Source organism: Plasmodium chabaudi (genome assembly GCF_900002335.3).
Source record: "Plasmodium chabaudi chabaudi strain AS genome assembly, chromosome: 14".
Lineage (NCBI taxonomy): Eukaryota > Apicomplexa > Aconoidasida > Haemosporida > Plasmodiidae > Plasmodium > Plasmodium chabaudi.
The window spans coordinates 2,164,688-2,178,676 of record NC_030114.2 but is presented as its reverse complement, the minus strand read 5'-3'; the positions used below and the strand labels follow the sequence as shown (position 1 = coordinate 2,178,676).

At 22.4% G+C, this 13,989-nt stretch overlaps 6 protein-coding genes across 6 annotated transcripts; 3 read left to right on the top strand and 3 right to left on the bottom strand.

Moving 5' to 3' along the window:
* Positions 1-278: 278 nt before the first annotated feature.
* PCHAS_1459400 (WD repeat-containing protein 82, putative) lies at positions 279-1,808 on the top strand (the record flags this gene model as incomplete). The annotated part of the gene is made up of 4 exons (XM_016799833.1): positions 279-1,242; positions 1,421-1,492; positions 1,594-1,644; positions 1,771-1,808. The coding sequence occupies 4 exons, from the start codon at positions 279-281 to the stop codon at positions 1,806-1,808; spliced, it is 1,125 nt and encodes a 374-aa protein (XP_016655074.1).
* A 650-nt stretch (positions 1,809-2,458) lies between these two features.
* On the bottom strand, positions 2,459-3,685 carry PCHAS_1459300 (ubiquitin-conjugating enzyme E2, putative; the record flags this gene model as incomplete). Its single annotated transcript, XM_016799832.1, has 1 exon — positions 2,459-3,685. The coding sequence occupies one exon, from the start codon at positions 3,683-3,685 to the stop codon at positions 2,459-2,461; it is 1,227 nt and encodes a 408-aa protein (XP_016655073.1).
* Positions 3,686-5,029: 1,344 nt separating this feature from the next.
* PCHAS_1459200 (translation initiation factor SUI1, putative) lies at positions 5,030-5,993 on the bottom strand (the record flags this gene model as incomplete). The annotated part of the gene is made up of 3 exons (XM_016799831.1): positions 5,030-5,176; positions 5,355-5,455; positions 5,894-5,993. 3 exons carry the CDS (start codon positions 5,991-5,993, stop codon positions 5,030-5,032), a joined length of 348 nt encoding a protein of 115 aa, XP_016655072.1.
* Positions 5,994-8,906: 2,913 nt separating this feature from the next.
* PCHAS_1459100 (vacuolar-sorting protein SNF7, putative) lies at positions 8,907-10,640 on the top strand (the record flags this gene model as incomplete). The annotated part of the gene is made up of 8 exons (XM_016799830.1): positions 8,907-8,972; positions 9,096-9,182; positions 9,458-9,684; positions 9,860-9,968; positions 10,154-10,211; positions 10,292-10,327; positions 10,427-10,485; positions 10,596-10,640. The coding sequence occupies 8 exons, from the start codon at positions 8,907-8,909 to the stop codon at positions 10,638-10,640; spliced, it is 687 nt and encodes a 228-aa protein (XP_016655071.1).
* Positions 10,641-12,377: 1,737 nt separating this feature from the next.
* On the top strand, positions 12,378-12,792 carry PCHAS_1459000 (conserved Plasmodium protein, unknown function; the record flags this gene model as incomplete). The annotated part of the gene is made up of 2 exons (XM_016799829.1): positions 12,378-12,545; positions 12,727-12,792. The coding sequence occupies 2 exons, from the start codon at positions 12,378-12,380 to the stop codon at positions 12,790-12,792; spliced, it is 234 nt and encodes a 77-aa protein (XP_016655070.1).
* A 670-nt stretch (positions 12,793-13,462) lies between these two features.
* Positions 13,463-13,714, bottom strand: PCHAS_1458900 (dolichyl-diphosphooligosaccharide--protein glycosyltransferase subunit OST5, putative; the record flags this gene model as incomplete). Its single annotated transcript, XM_016799828.1, has 1 exon — positions 13,463-13,714. One exon carries the CDS (start codon positions 13,712-13,714, stop codon positions 13,463-13,465), a length of 252 nt encoding a protein of 83 aa, XP_016655069.1.
* Positions 13,715-13,989: the final 275 nt, after the last annotated feature.

The window sequence follows — 13,989 nt, the reverse complement described above, 5'->3', positions numbered from 1 at the left end:
ACATATTGATTATTCCTTATACAATAATAATATTCAATATATTTTGTTAATAGAAAATAAAAAGTTATCATTTTAAGTTCACAAATCAACTTAAAAAAGAAAAAGGTTGCCCTTTTGAATAGCAAGAAAATTATACATATAATAATGCACTAAAACATATGCTACCTTTTTCGAATTTACAAACAATATTTATTATAAATACAAAAAAGGTGAACGAATGAAAAAAAAAACAAACGAAATGCATACAAATAAAAGCTAGACGGATCATATATAAAAAGATGAATTCTATAGTATATAAGAAAATAAAACTAAATGATGATATTATAAAAAAGTTTGAGGTGCTAAGAGCATTTAAATATAAACATGCAATTACTAGAAACATGGCATGGAGTTATGATGGAGAATTATTATTAACATCCAATAAAAATGATTCTATTACTATTTATAGTTTAGTAGAAGGACGCTCATATAAAACATTACAAAGTAAAAATTGTGGTGTAGATGTTGTTCGATTTTTAGATAATGCAAATGAAATAATTGTGTGTTCTACTAAATCTAATAATTCTGAACATAAACAATTTTTACGATTTTGGGATATAAAAGAAAATAAATATGTAAAGTCGTTACCACAAATAGGTAATATATGTGAATTAAATGGAATATCTGTAAATCCAAATAAAAAATTAATGTTAGTTAATTCGGATGATTGCCATGTCAAATTATATTATTTTAATTGTGATACTCCATTAATAATATATAAATCAAATTTCAAAAGACCAGTTTCTTGTTTTGATAATGAAGGTCTTATATTTATTGCATCTTATGGAAAAAAGGAAATCCATTTTTATGATGTATTAATGTATAATCGTGGTGAATATAATGTTGTTAGTTTAAAAAATATAATACAAAATGATGAATTTATAACTAATCTTTTATTTACTCCAAATAATAAAGCAATAATTGTTTCTACAAGTAAAAATAACCATTTTAAAATTGATTCGATTACTGGAAAATTTATATGTTCATATAAATATAGTGATGTTATTCCAAAAAATAAACAAAATTTACATTATAACCCTGGGACAACAAATAATGATTTCATAGAGGAATCCACATATAATAATACTACATTCAATCAATCTATAAATGTTCAAAATTTATATAACAACACCACTTTTCAAAATCGACCTTACTCTTTATTTGTACCTACTATTACCCCGGATGGAAAGTACATAATGTGTGGTAAGTAAAATACGCGCATTTCCCCACTAAATATATACTTATGGAATATCAAAAGCTTTCTATTTTCTTATTTCATATAAATTAAAATGTGGCAATAAAATTGAATAAACTAACATATTTATAATTCAATTATATTCCCTTCATATATTCTAATCAATTTATTATCTTTATGTTTCAGGGTGGAGAGACAATGGAATTCACATTTGGAAAGAAAGCGGAGAATATATGACATGTTTATATGGTCATGCAGGTAAACTTACAATTTATATTCTTGAAAATTTGTTTCACATGCTAAATATCCGCATTAACTTGTGTTTATCTTCATTATCATTTTTTTCTCGTTTTTTGAAGGCCCTCCTGAAAACGTCAGTTTCAATCCAAAATGTGCAATATTGGCTTCAAGTAAGAAAATGAAATTTTTTACATTTTTAAAAATATTTTTTTCTAATTTATGTATTTATCAAATTTAAAGTATTCTTCTATTATTATTGTTATAATAATTTTATCATTTTTCTTCTTCCCCTTTAGGCTGCTTAAATGTCGCATTATGGCAACCATCCATATAAATCCTTTTCCCTGCTATGCTTTCTATAGCGTTTTTTTCAGTATTTTTCAACGGAAAAATCTATCCCCCATCAGAAAAATATGCACACAACAAGCAATCAGCATATATATTATATATGTATGTGGATTTTCTTCTTTGCATGCGGGGATCTAAAAATAGAGCATTGTAAATATGTAATCCTGCATATATTCATTTGTAAACTCTACATAAATTTAAATGTTGATATATCATCAATCGATGTATAACAAATCACTACTGTTTTTGTAAATCATATATTTTTTCACTATTTTAATCATTCATAATGAGTTTATATTTTTTAAAAATAATTTCACACGCATATATATGCATTTAAAATTTTAACAAAAACTATTCGGTTTTATTTTTTTTTAATAACTATTATAATTTATTAGTGAAAAAACAACAAAAAAATATACATTATATATATCTTATCTCCTATTTTCCTATTGTTTTATTATCCCTTTTAATTTATTATATTAGGGTTATCATATTAAAGCCTTTTTATTAATTTAATTATTCGGCTTTATTTTGTGTGCATTTTTTGTCTACCTTATAAAGATAGTATTCATTAGTGTTTCATCATATTATAAGCATACAGTTTTTATCATGGTTATTTAATTTTTATTCAAATTTTTAAATTTCTTTAATAGTATCATTGCCATTATTACTTTCGGTACTTGGGTCATTGTCATTACTACCTTCTTTATCAATGGACATGCTGGAAACACCACTTTTATCTGCACTTTCCTGACTACTAGCATATCGAATGGAAGGATTTCCACTGTCATATCCATCAGTAGTAGAACTATCATAGAAATCATTTACAAACCAGTGTATAAAGGCTTCTGCTTTTTTTACACACAATTGATCTTGCTTGATATCTTCTAACTTATTTAATATTTTCTTATTATCTATATTAGTAGTAAAATTAAACATAAAATTGTCAATTTTATTATAAAGAAGATCGTTAGACTGTTGTACACATTTTTCAACATTTTTATGAAATGTTTCTTTATCATTATTTAATAAATAATATGCTTCTTCATTTTGAATTATATCATCATTATATACATCAGTTAAATAAAAAATATTTTTTATATATAAAAAAATAAGGGATATATAATGTCTAGTTGCTGACCAATTGTTTAATTCAGGTCCCAAATTTAACTTCCCAGTTTTAGGATTAACTAGTGGATGATATATGGGGGTTAAGAAATATACCTCTGGGGCAGTATGAGGATGATTTTCACTTAATTTTATTTGAATTCGAAATTTACCATTTTTATACATAGTGCTGTATAGCAATATAAATGCATCCCAAGTAAATAAATCATCCGATTGAGGTAGACAATAAAAACCTCGTGGAATTTCATTTAATAAAAATGAATATTCAGTTAAAATCGAATATTTATGTACATCTTTATGTATTTCACTTAAGTATTCATCTATATTTTCATTATCAAAAGTTGATTGTGCTAATAATTTAGGATTTAATGGAATTATTGTTCTACCAAGTCTTTGAGGAATTAATGAATATTCTTTATTTTCAAATATTATATTATCAATATTTTCTATAAAATCATTACTTTTCAAATCTCTTAAACTTTTTCCATAAATACCATTATTATTAGTATCTCTTCGATTACTAATACTTCCCCTATTTATATTCAAAATTAAATTATTACTACTATGATGACTGCTATTTTCACTTCTACTGCTTTCTTCCAATTTATATGATGCATTTGCATCCTTTTTATCGTTATGCTCTGTTACACATTTGGGGAAATAAGCAAACGTTTTCCCAATTAACAATTTGCTCACTCCCTCTTCCTCTGGAATTCGCTCATTATCATACCACATTTTTTTTGTCTAAATATAAAAAAATATTTCCTTTGCTCTCGAAGTTATATTTTAACTCTATATAATTTATGGACTTCACCTTTACATTGTTTTTTAAATTTTCAAAAAAAAATATGCATTATATCGTATATTCATTATTAACATAATAAATAGCTCTATTTATATTTACAACATTAATAAATAAAAAATATTATTATTTTATGTTTTAAACAATTATAGATTATGTAATATTTCTTTTAACTGCGCAATAAATTTAGTTATTTTTTTTCGGTGTGTGTATTTAAATAACAAAAATTTTCAGACATTTAAGTGCAAAAAAAAAATAATATAATGAATAATAAATGGAAAAAACAAATAAAATAAGGAATAATAGGAGAGTATATTTTTACCTTCACAATAACAATTCATTGTTTCCACTTTTTGTGTTAAAAAAAAATTATTTCAAAAAATTATTATCATCATAGGTTTTTGGGTGCACATGTGGCATTTCAAGATTTTTTCTTTAAAAAGCAACATTTATTAGAACATTATAAAGTATAATATACAAACTTAACACCATTATTGTTCACATATAGCTAACAGTAAAGAACAAACGAATGAACAATATTTTTAATACCCCTTACTCTGAGAGTGAAACAAAATCACTGCAAAATGTATACACACACATTCGCATACATACATTAATGAGTGATGAATACGAAATATTTCATTTCGTCAGACATTTCTCTAATAAAGTTAGAATATTATTCATAATAATCATTTTTTTAACATGGTATTACTGCATTTTTGTATAAGTTTTTAAAATTATTTGATTTTAGTACAATAATATACATATAAAATTAAATATACATGTGATTTTTATGAATATTAAAAAAAAAATAGCACATCATACATATAATTATATATATTTATAACATGAAACAGTAGTCATGTATTATGTACGTATATATTTCACTACACTAATATATTAAAAGGCCTATAACTTGATTTTTGTATTTTTGTTATTAAAAAAAATATAATACAAATGCATTCTTATCATAACAATCTACTATCTTTCTTTTTATGCATGTCTTTTTCTTCTCTATATTTTTCTGATTTTATCATTTCTAAATATTTTCACCATTTCATACTTTTTTAATACTTGCTTAATCCATTAAAAATTATCTCATGCGTGTAAACAATATGCATAATTTTGTACAAGAAAAATTATTTTATTAATTTTTTTTATTGAAAAAACATTGATACTGTTTTTAAATATATATTTATGTATATACCATGCATTATATATGTATATATATATATGTATATTATTTTTATATATAAAAATGAAAATATAATGTAAACTCAAGCGCCATGAATACGTATATGGTCCACTGAGCAAATTCCTTCTCGTATTAAAAAGTCTTTAACATTACTTCTTTTATCACCCTGAAGTTGAATAATTGAACCGTGCTCAATATCTTCTATAATTGTTCCATTACAATTAAATTCCTAATAAAATTAAATCATACAAAAATCATATGGATTCAACGAAACATAACAAAGGGGGTTTATATAAATAATACATGCTACATATATTTATGCAAAATGGTTAGTAACACAATAATAAATATTCCATTATTTATTATTATACAAAATAAAACAAATTAATGCATAAAGTATTGCTTACCTTTTTCAAGGCTCTGACCATTTTTTTCAAATCATACGATTTGCCTAATCCTTGTACTGTAGTAACACTTTTTCTACCATTTCTTTGTTGATTTCTAATATCTGTGAAAATAAAAAAATATTAATTATGAATTGGAAGTATAGCTAATTATTTCATAATATGTATGTGCATATATATGGCTAAATCGATTAATATCCCAACTATTACAATTGTTAAACAATACAATTATAATTTACAGGCGTTCAAATCGTATTTAACATAAATAGTATGCATATTTGAGCCCATGCAAAAAAAATAAATATGTATTACATATAGTGCTTATTTAATGTCGCATCTTTACAACAGTGAAGTCATGCCAATGCTCATAAAAAAAAACTATATGTTTATAATACCAAATAAAATTATATGCATATAATTATCGTACGTATTAATTTTTTGTGCATGCCATTACGCACACAAAAATACGTTACGCATTATTAAAAAAAACAACATAAACATAAGGATTGTGTGATATAAAATTTGCAGAAAATTAAACTTACGTATTAAATTGGTCGCATTAGATTTACCATTCCCCTTATCGACAATATTTTCATTTGTAAAGGGGTCATTAATACCAAGATTCTGTATAGCGAGGTTCATCAAGCTTTAAGACGAATTATAAATAAGTTAAAAAAAAATTTTTTAGAACTTTCAAATTGTTTTATAAACTAAAACTTGAAAGGCGCGTTTCTGCTTTTTTATATATATGCTTAAATATATTTTTTATAAATTTTGTGAAAAAAATAGCAAATAAAATAAAAATATATAAAATAATATATTAAAATGAATTTTGAAATGAAATAAATTTGTTGAAATAAAAAAAAAACATACCAAAATAAAATGAAATTTTATTATCAATATATAGTATAAATTATAACATTAAGTAAATTATTTTAATTATATATACATTTATAATTATGTTTTAAAAATTCATATATATTTAATTTTTTTAAATAAAATATAATATATTTTTAAATATAAATATTTTAATTTTATTTTATTTCTTTTTTTTATTTAATGGTAATTTTTATTTATACGTACATAAATTTTGCATGCTCCGATTGCCGATAAAAAAAAATTAATTACTACAAAAATTCGCTTTTAAAATATTATCTATAAAATTTATAAAAAATTTTATAATGTTTAAAAAATCTTTATTCATAATTATCTGCATAAAAAATTATCTATAAACATATGTAATATCGTATTATATGTTTATATATTAAATATGCAACTATATAATTATAAAATATGTTAATATTTTACGAATATATTGTAAATACAATACAAAATGTATTGTGTAAAAAATAGGATAATTAAGAAGAATAATTTTGAACTATTTTTTAATTGATATATTATTTATCCCTTAATTTTGTTTAATATTTTTAAAATTTATTCATAATTTTTTTATGCAAAAATTTGCACAATTATATACACAAACATATATTTATTGGGTATGTAGGCTTTATGTGTAATGCAATTTATAAAAATTTCACTCAGCGTGTGGCCCCCTTGGTCATAATAAACACCACGTATTAATTATTTATATTTTTGAAATTATAATATATCCAACTGAAAATTTATAGTTTTAAGTATATGTTTCATATTCCTATAATTAATATAAAACGATACGGCTTGGGTGAATTTATATGCTTATAGGAATTCTATACTTTTTTATTTTTATTTTTTTCATAGAAGGAATGATGATAGCATTATTAATCTTATTTTATATGTGCTTTTGAAAATGAGGGCATAACTTATCTCCTCTTTTAGGGCCTTATTAATTTATGAAAATATAAAAATATATTATTCCTTTTGTTATATTAAAAACCATGTGTAAAGCTAAAAAATCCATTATATGTTAAATAACAATATAGATATTTTTTCTCATATATATATTTTTTTTTTATTCAATACTCTTCTACAATATATAAACGAACATTTATCAATAATATAGAAACTCATATACCAATCCCAAGGTTTCGGATTGTACCACGAACTTCTATTTTTTTTGTAAGCATAGTCCCAGACTTACACATATAGAGAAAAATTACTTATTTATAGGCTTATAAAGATGTATATGTAGGATATGCTTACTATAGTACACTATTATATTCATGTGTAAATATAATAAAAATGTGCATGTGATGAGCCTATATTGAATCATATATGCTTGTTAAATAAAAATATCTAATGATAATAATTAAACATTATAATGTAATCATCTTTGGTAATTGTTTTATAGAAAAATATAAAAATATTGATATGCTATTTTAGAAAAACACAGCATGGAGATACCAATAAAATATCATATATATGAATGTACATTTGTGCCTCAATAATACTTTTATTATTCATGAATATAAAATTAAGCACTAAAATCATATAGCTTGTACTATTGAGATATTTTTTTATGGAAACCTTAAGCCATATATATATTTGTTTTTTAAAATTATTACATAATGAGCCAAAGTCAATTTGAATTAATACCATAATCTTAATATCTCCATTTCTATTATTTTATAATTATGATTTATTCTTGTTCATTTTTCGATATGTAATGTGTGTGCAAAAGCAAATATAACAATATATATTATAGTAGCATAAAAAAGGATAAACATTAACATAAGAATATGTCTATCTCATGTAACGGCATAGAAATTTATAAAATAAATTAATTAGCTAGCTTATTGTTATTCCAAAGCTTAAATCATTGCATTTTCAATATATATGAACTAATCTTATATTGTTAAAAAAAACATATATAAATATGTTATTATAAGACTGTCTTTTGTGCAAAAATCGTAATTAATCATAAGTTTGTAAAAAAAAATTAATTTGTGTATAAAAATGGGTACTCATATTAAGATTATAATATGGTCTGTTACAATAATTAATTTTTTTGGAAATTACATATATCCATTCTTAATAAATAATGACAAAGAAATCGTTAATGTAACAAATTAAAATTTTTGTAACAAAGGAAACATAAAATAATAAGGCATGCTTCATTGAAAAAAAGGAAATTACGTTATTAAAAAAATTAATAAAATACTCAAAAAAAAACATTTTTTTACAATATGTATTACCAATGTATATATATTATATTTATTTTTTTTTTAATATATATTTATGTAAAAGAAAGTATCATAAAAGCTATATAAATAATAAAACATTTTTTAAACGAGCATACTATTGTAACCATATAATTGTATATATGCATGTACATTATATTTTTTTTTAATTATGAAGTTAATAAAATACAAATTTTATAATTGAATAATTGAATAAAGCAACAAGTTTCGGTTTGGAAGATATACAAGATCAAGTGTGAATTTTTTAACAGCCCTTAACAACTGAAGACTTATGTTTATAATTTTTTATCGTCCTTTTCGTTTGCGTTTATTTTTTTTTTCATTTTTTACGTTTTCTCTTTTATGGAAAATTTCCTGTTACTTTGTAAATTGAAAAATATTTTTTATTGCAATTAAAAATATTATATATATTTTTAAAATGAGATTTTGGTTTAGCAAAAAGAAAAATAGTTCTGAATATATTGATAATAAAAAAAAAAACAATGTAAGATAGTTGTATTCGTATCAGCATATATGCATATAATCACATATAAACATTATATACACATATATTTTTTTTGCTGACTATAATTAATTTTTTTATTACCATTGCCTTTTTCCATTGCAGGATGAAATATACAAAGCTATTTTAAAAAACAGAGAAGCAATTGATGCTTTGGAAAAAAAGCAGGCTCAGGTTGAAAAGAAAATTAAGGTAAACCTTGAAAAGACAGTAAAAAATATGTATATATTTAATAGTTTCTCTATTGTGTATGTGGTCTTATAGGACAGTTGCATACATAACCATTTTGTCAAAACGCACACACATATATATATATGAGAAAAAGTGTGTGTGAAGCAGAAAGACATATATCCTTTGATCATATCTTAATTTGCATTTCATTTTGTTGAGTTAATCAAATATAATGTAAAAAATATATCAATTTTAATGTATTTCCTTTGTCTTTTCCCCTTCTACCATAATTATAGCAACTTGATTTGGAAGTAAAGCAAAAGGTCCAACAAAATCAAATGAATAATGCGAAAATATTATTAAAACGAAAAAAATTATATGAACAGGAAATAGAAAACATTCTAAATAATAGATTAACACTAGAAGACAATATGATAAATCTAGAAAATATGCACTTACACAAAATTGCTGTTAATGCATTATCTTATGCTGCTAATACCCACAAAAAATTTAATAATGAAATGTACGCAAAATATATACATACATATTGATGAAAGTCATATTCTATTATACTATTGATAATGATGTCTTCTATATTTTATATTGGCAAATGCCTTACCATTTATATTATATAAAATAATTCCCTATCATCTTACTGTAAAACACATAAAATTTATTTCTTTCTCTTTTAATCACAGAAACACACAAAAAGTAGAGAAAATTATAGATACTCTACAGGAGCACAAGGATATACAAGAAGAAATAAATCAAGCCTTGTGTTTTAATCCATTAAATAATGTGGATGATGTAAGTTTTCTCACAATATTATAAATAAATTTTTATATTATAATTATTAGTATATGAATTTATTTTTATAAATTATGAGTGACCATATTATAATTCAGAATTTGATATTTTCTCATAACCATTCAAAAAAAAGAGCACATATGCATAAAGATCTACACACATATTGTTTATTTGTTTTTCTTTAGGATGAAATCGACAAAGAGCTTAATTTGCTAAAAGAACAATCAATCCAAGAAAAAATTAGTAAATTATATTTATCATTTTATTCTAATCAATTAAAATATATAGCAACAAAAACAATATGTATATATTTTTTTTTGCAGATACCCCAGTTAATAGTATTTCTGAAGTAGCAATTGGTATAAATAAAGCACTTTTAGTGTCTTTTGTTTTTTTATATTACGCAATTGAGTCGTTGATTTATTTGCTAATGATTTTTTTCATTCACTTTTTTTCAGATAAAGAAAACTTTTCTACAAGTAGCACTGTAAAGCAAGCTACTAAAGCTAATGAAGAGGTATAAATTATTAGAAATGCCCATTGTTATGCATGCAATTATAAATATATTTTATATGCAAACTTATACTTGGAAAATATATGTTATTTATTTTATATTTCCATTTTTAGTCTGATGATGAAGAATTAAAAGAACTAATTGGAGAAATGACATAAGTATTGGTATTACACGAAAAACAAAACGCAACTATAAAGAGTTATACATTTTAATTCGTACAAAACATTTAGGTGTTTTAGTTATAAAAAAGCTATATTATTGTAGAATGATAATATATCTATATTGCCATTCGTATACATATATGCATGCAACACCGTAACTATGATACATTTATGTGCAAGCTACAACTTAATAGTTGGAATGTATTATATAAAACAAAAATGATAATAATTTTAATAAAAGTAAAACAATAAAAAGAAAGAATGAACTAACATAATATAGCGTGTTACGGCAAGTATATATAAGCAAAATAGAAATATAATTATATCGAAAATATATCTTTATTTTTTTATTATTTTAATATATGTTTATTTATTTAATTTTATAGTTCTCATAGTTTGACAGATATCACCATATAACATATTAAAGGTTACCCAATAATCTTTATATAAGAATTATTATGGTATTTTATAAAATTGATAATCCTAACTATTAAAGACTTTCTACAAATAATAATTTGTGTTAGGATGAAATCAATTTTATTTTGAAATATTTACCTTTTTTTAATATGATTATATATATTTTTAAGAAATGGGCATTTGCTAATTTACTTTATTTACAACATATTTATAAGACATGAATTACACCACCTTATTTTAGTTTTCTCCATTGATGGAGATCATATATACATTTTTTTTATTTGTTTTACATTTTTTCCTTGCATTTTCCGTTTATTTTACATATATAATTTATTAATAATGTTTAGTAAACTTACAGCATTATATACATGTAGATTTACACACGTATGTATGAATATAAAAACTTTTCATAATAATACAATATCAAGCGTTTATTTATTTTTTTTTTACTAGCTATTAAATTTTTTTTCTAAAAAAAATAGCTAACGATTATCTTTTCAAATTGTAATTTTACACACATTTTGGCAATGGGCTTTAATAAAAAAAATATATTATAATCACATTGGAGAGAAAATGAAAATACAAAAAATGTAACCATATTGTGCGAATTTTAGAAAATGTAAAATAATGTTATATTATAATGCAGTTGTGATAGTATTTAAAACATTTTTATGTTAGGCATGCTATAATTAGCTTAAAATATTTAATATATAGTGCCTATTTATGCGTTGTACTTCCGAAAAAAAATAAGAGAAAATTGTTGCTCGGCATTATAGAAAGCTCTTTAAAATGGTATGACAACTATAAAGCAATTTGTCGAAATAATAAGTTTAATTACATGCAAGCATTTATAAATATGTATATTAATCACATAAATAGCGAAAAAGACTTAAAGTTATTTAAAAGCTACCTACAAAAAAAAATAATATTCGCATGTTTCACAAAAAAATATGACTGTTCAGAATATTATGTATTTTTTTATTATAGAAATAGGCTTTATTTTCCAACATACATAATTTAACAAAAAAAAGCTAGATTGCTGATAAATTTATATAAGACATTTTAAAAAATAAATATACATATATATACCAATAAATTATTTGATATGATTAAATTAGACAAATATATATTTCTTATATTATATTAATATTTTTTATACCCAAACTTTTAATATTTTATTTTTGTTATATAATTTCTTTTTATCAAACTTTCTCGTTTTGGTTAAAATAAATGATATATTACGAAACAAAAGTTCCGGTGATCTATTAAAATCAACAAACAAAAATATAATTTTACACATATATATAAATATACAAAATGGGAAATAAAAATTATGAAGAAACTAATATTACCCGGGATCACATCGATAACCTTTTAAACTCTTCGAATATAATATATGAAACCTCAAGCTCTTTTGACAAATCGGTTATGAATGGAAAACCATCGAAAAAGGATAGATTATTATATCGAATCGAATACTTGCAGGTATAAAAAAAATATAAATTGAATATACACCTACCATCGTATAGTGTTGCATATATATGAGCTATTTATATATTCTCTCAAATATATAATGCTATTATTAATACGAGCCAAGTGTGGAAATATGCCACTAACTTATGTTACATTCTTGTTATATCTTTTTTTTCTTTATACAACTTGTCAGGATGGAACATCAATATATTACACAAGAAAAATGAGTGACATTAAGAAGATGTTTTGTTGTTATTAAGTTAGCAAAGCATAATAATCATGACTTGTTTTAATTTATTTATGCATATAGCAATTTAAATTCTTACATTTCTAAGTTAATTAAATTCATATTTTATGATTTTTATATTTGTTTTATTTCAGTTTTTAATTTTATTATTTAGATATTTTTTTCTTGTTATATTTGAAATTTTTTCTTTTTATAAACATAGAATAAATCATATTTCATATGCACACCAACGAACATGTTTACATAGCACATAAAAGTATGATATTTGATTAATACAAGAATTATTCTAAAAATATATTTATACAATATATTTCATGGTACTACATGCTTAAGGTACAATTGAATATGCCATTCTTTATTACAAGTCTAAATAAGTATTTAAGTGAAATAACGTTTTTTATGTGTTTAATTTTCTGATCAATATTTTATTATAAATAAAAGGATAAAAATGTACCTATAAATAAATGCTAATATAGGAACCAAAGCATTGTATATTTTATAAATTTGCCAATTTCGATAGTTTGTTTTCTTAAAAATGTCAATTTGCAATTTTAATGAAGATACACATGAAAAAACACAAAAAGTTGTACATAATTTTGACTCTTATAGTATTGTACTTAAAGTATGTTGCGTTATAAACACTGCGAACAAATAAAAATGCATACTCTGTTTTGAGAGAGTATCACAAACATATATTAAAGTATATCAATAAAAAAAAAATCGAAAGCCCTAAATTAACTGAGGTTATGAAACACATTAATACACCCACTTTGTGATTTTTAATTTTTTTTGTTTGATGCATATAATCAAGCAAAACAATAATACTTACAAAAGAAAGTATTGAAAATAAAAAAACTGCATACGGAATATATTTTATGTCTAATAAGTTGTTATAAGGTTCTAAATATATATTTGTGTTGATCGCAGTACCCATTTTATTGTTTTTAATGATATATATATACATCCAAACAAATAATAAAACAGTCTTTCATTCAGTAGCTTCTCTTCCTTTTTAAATCACATTTTTAGCTTTTTGACGAAGATGGATTATTATCACTTTATTTTTGGACTTTTTTTTTGCTTTTCTCTGGTTGTGTTGTTTTTTTTTCTTTTATTTTTTGTAATTCTATATTATGTATAATTCGTTTAATTTTTGAAAACTTAATTTTGGTGTATGTTAGATGCTTCTGTGCGAAGTTATTAAAAAGT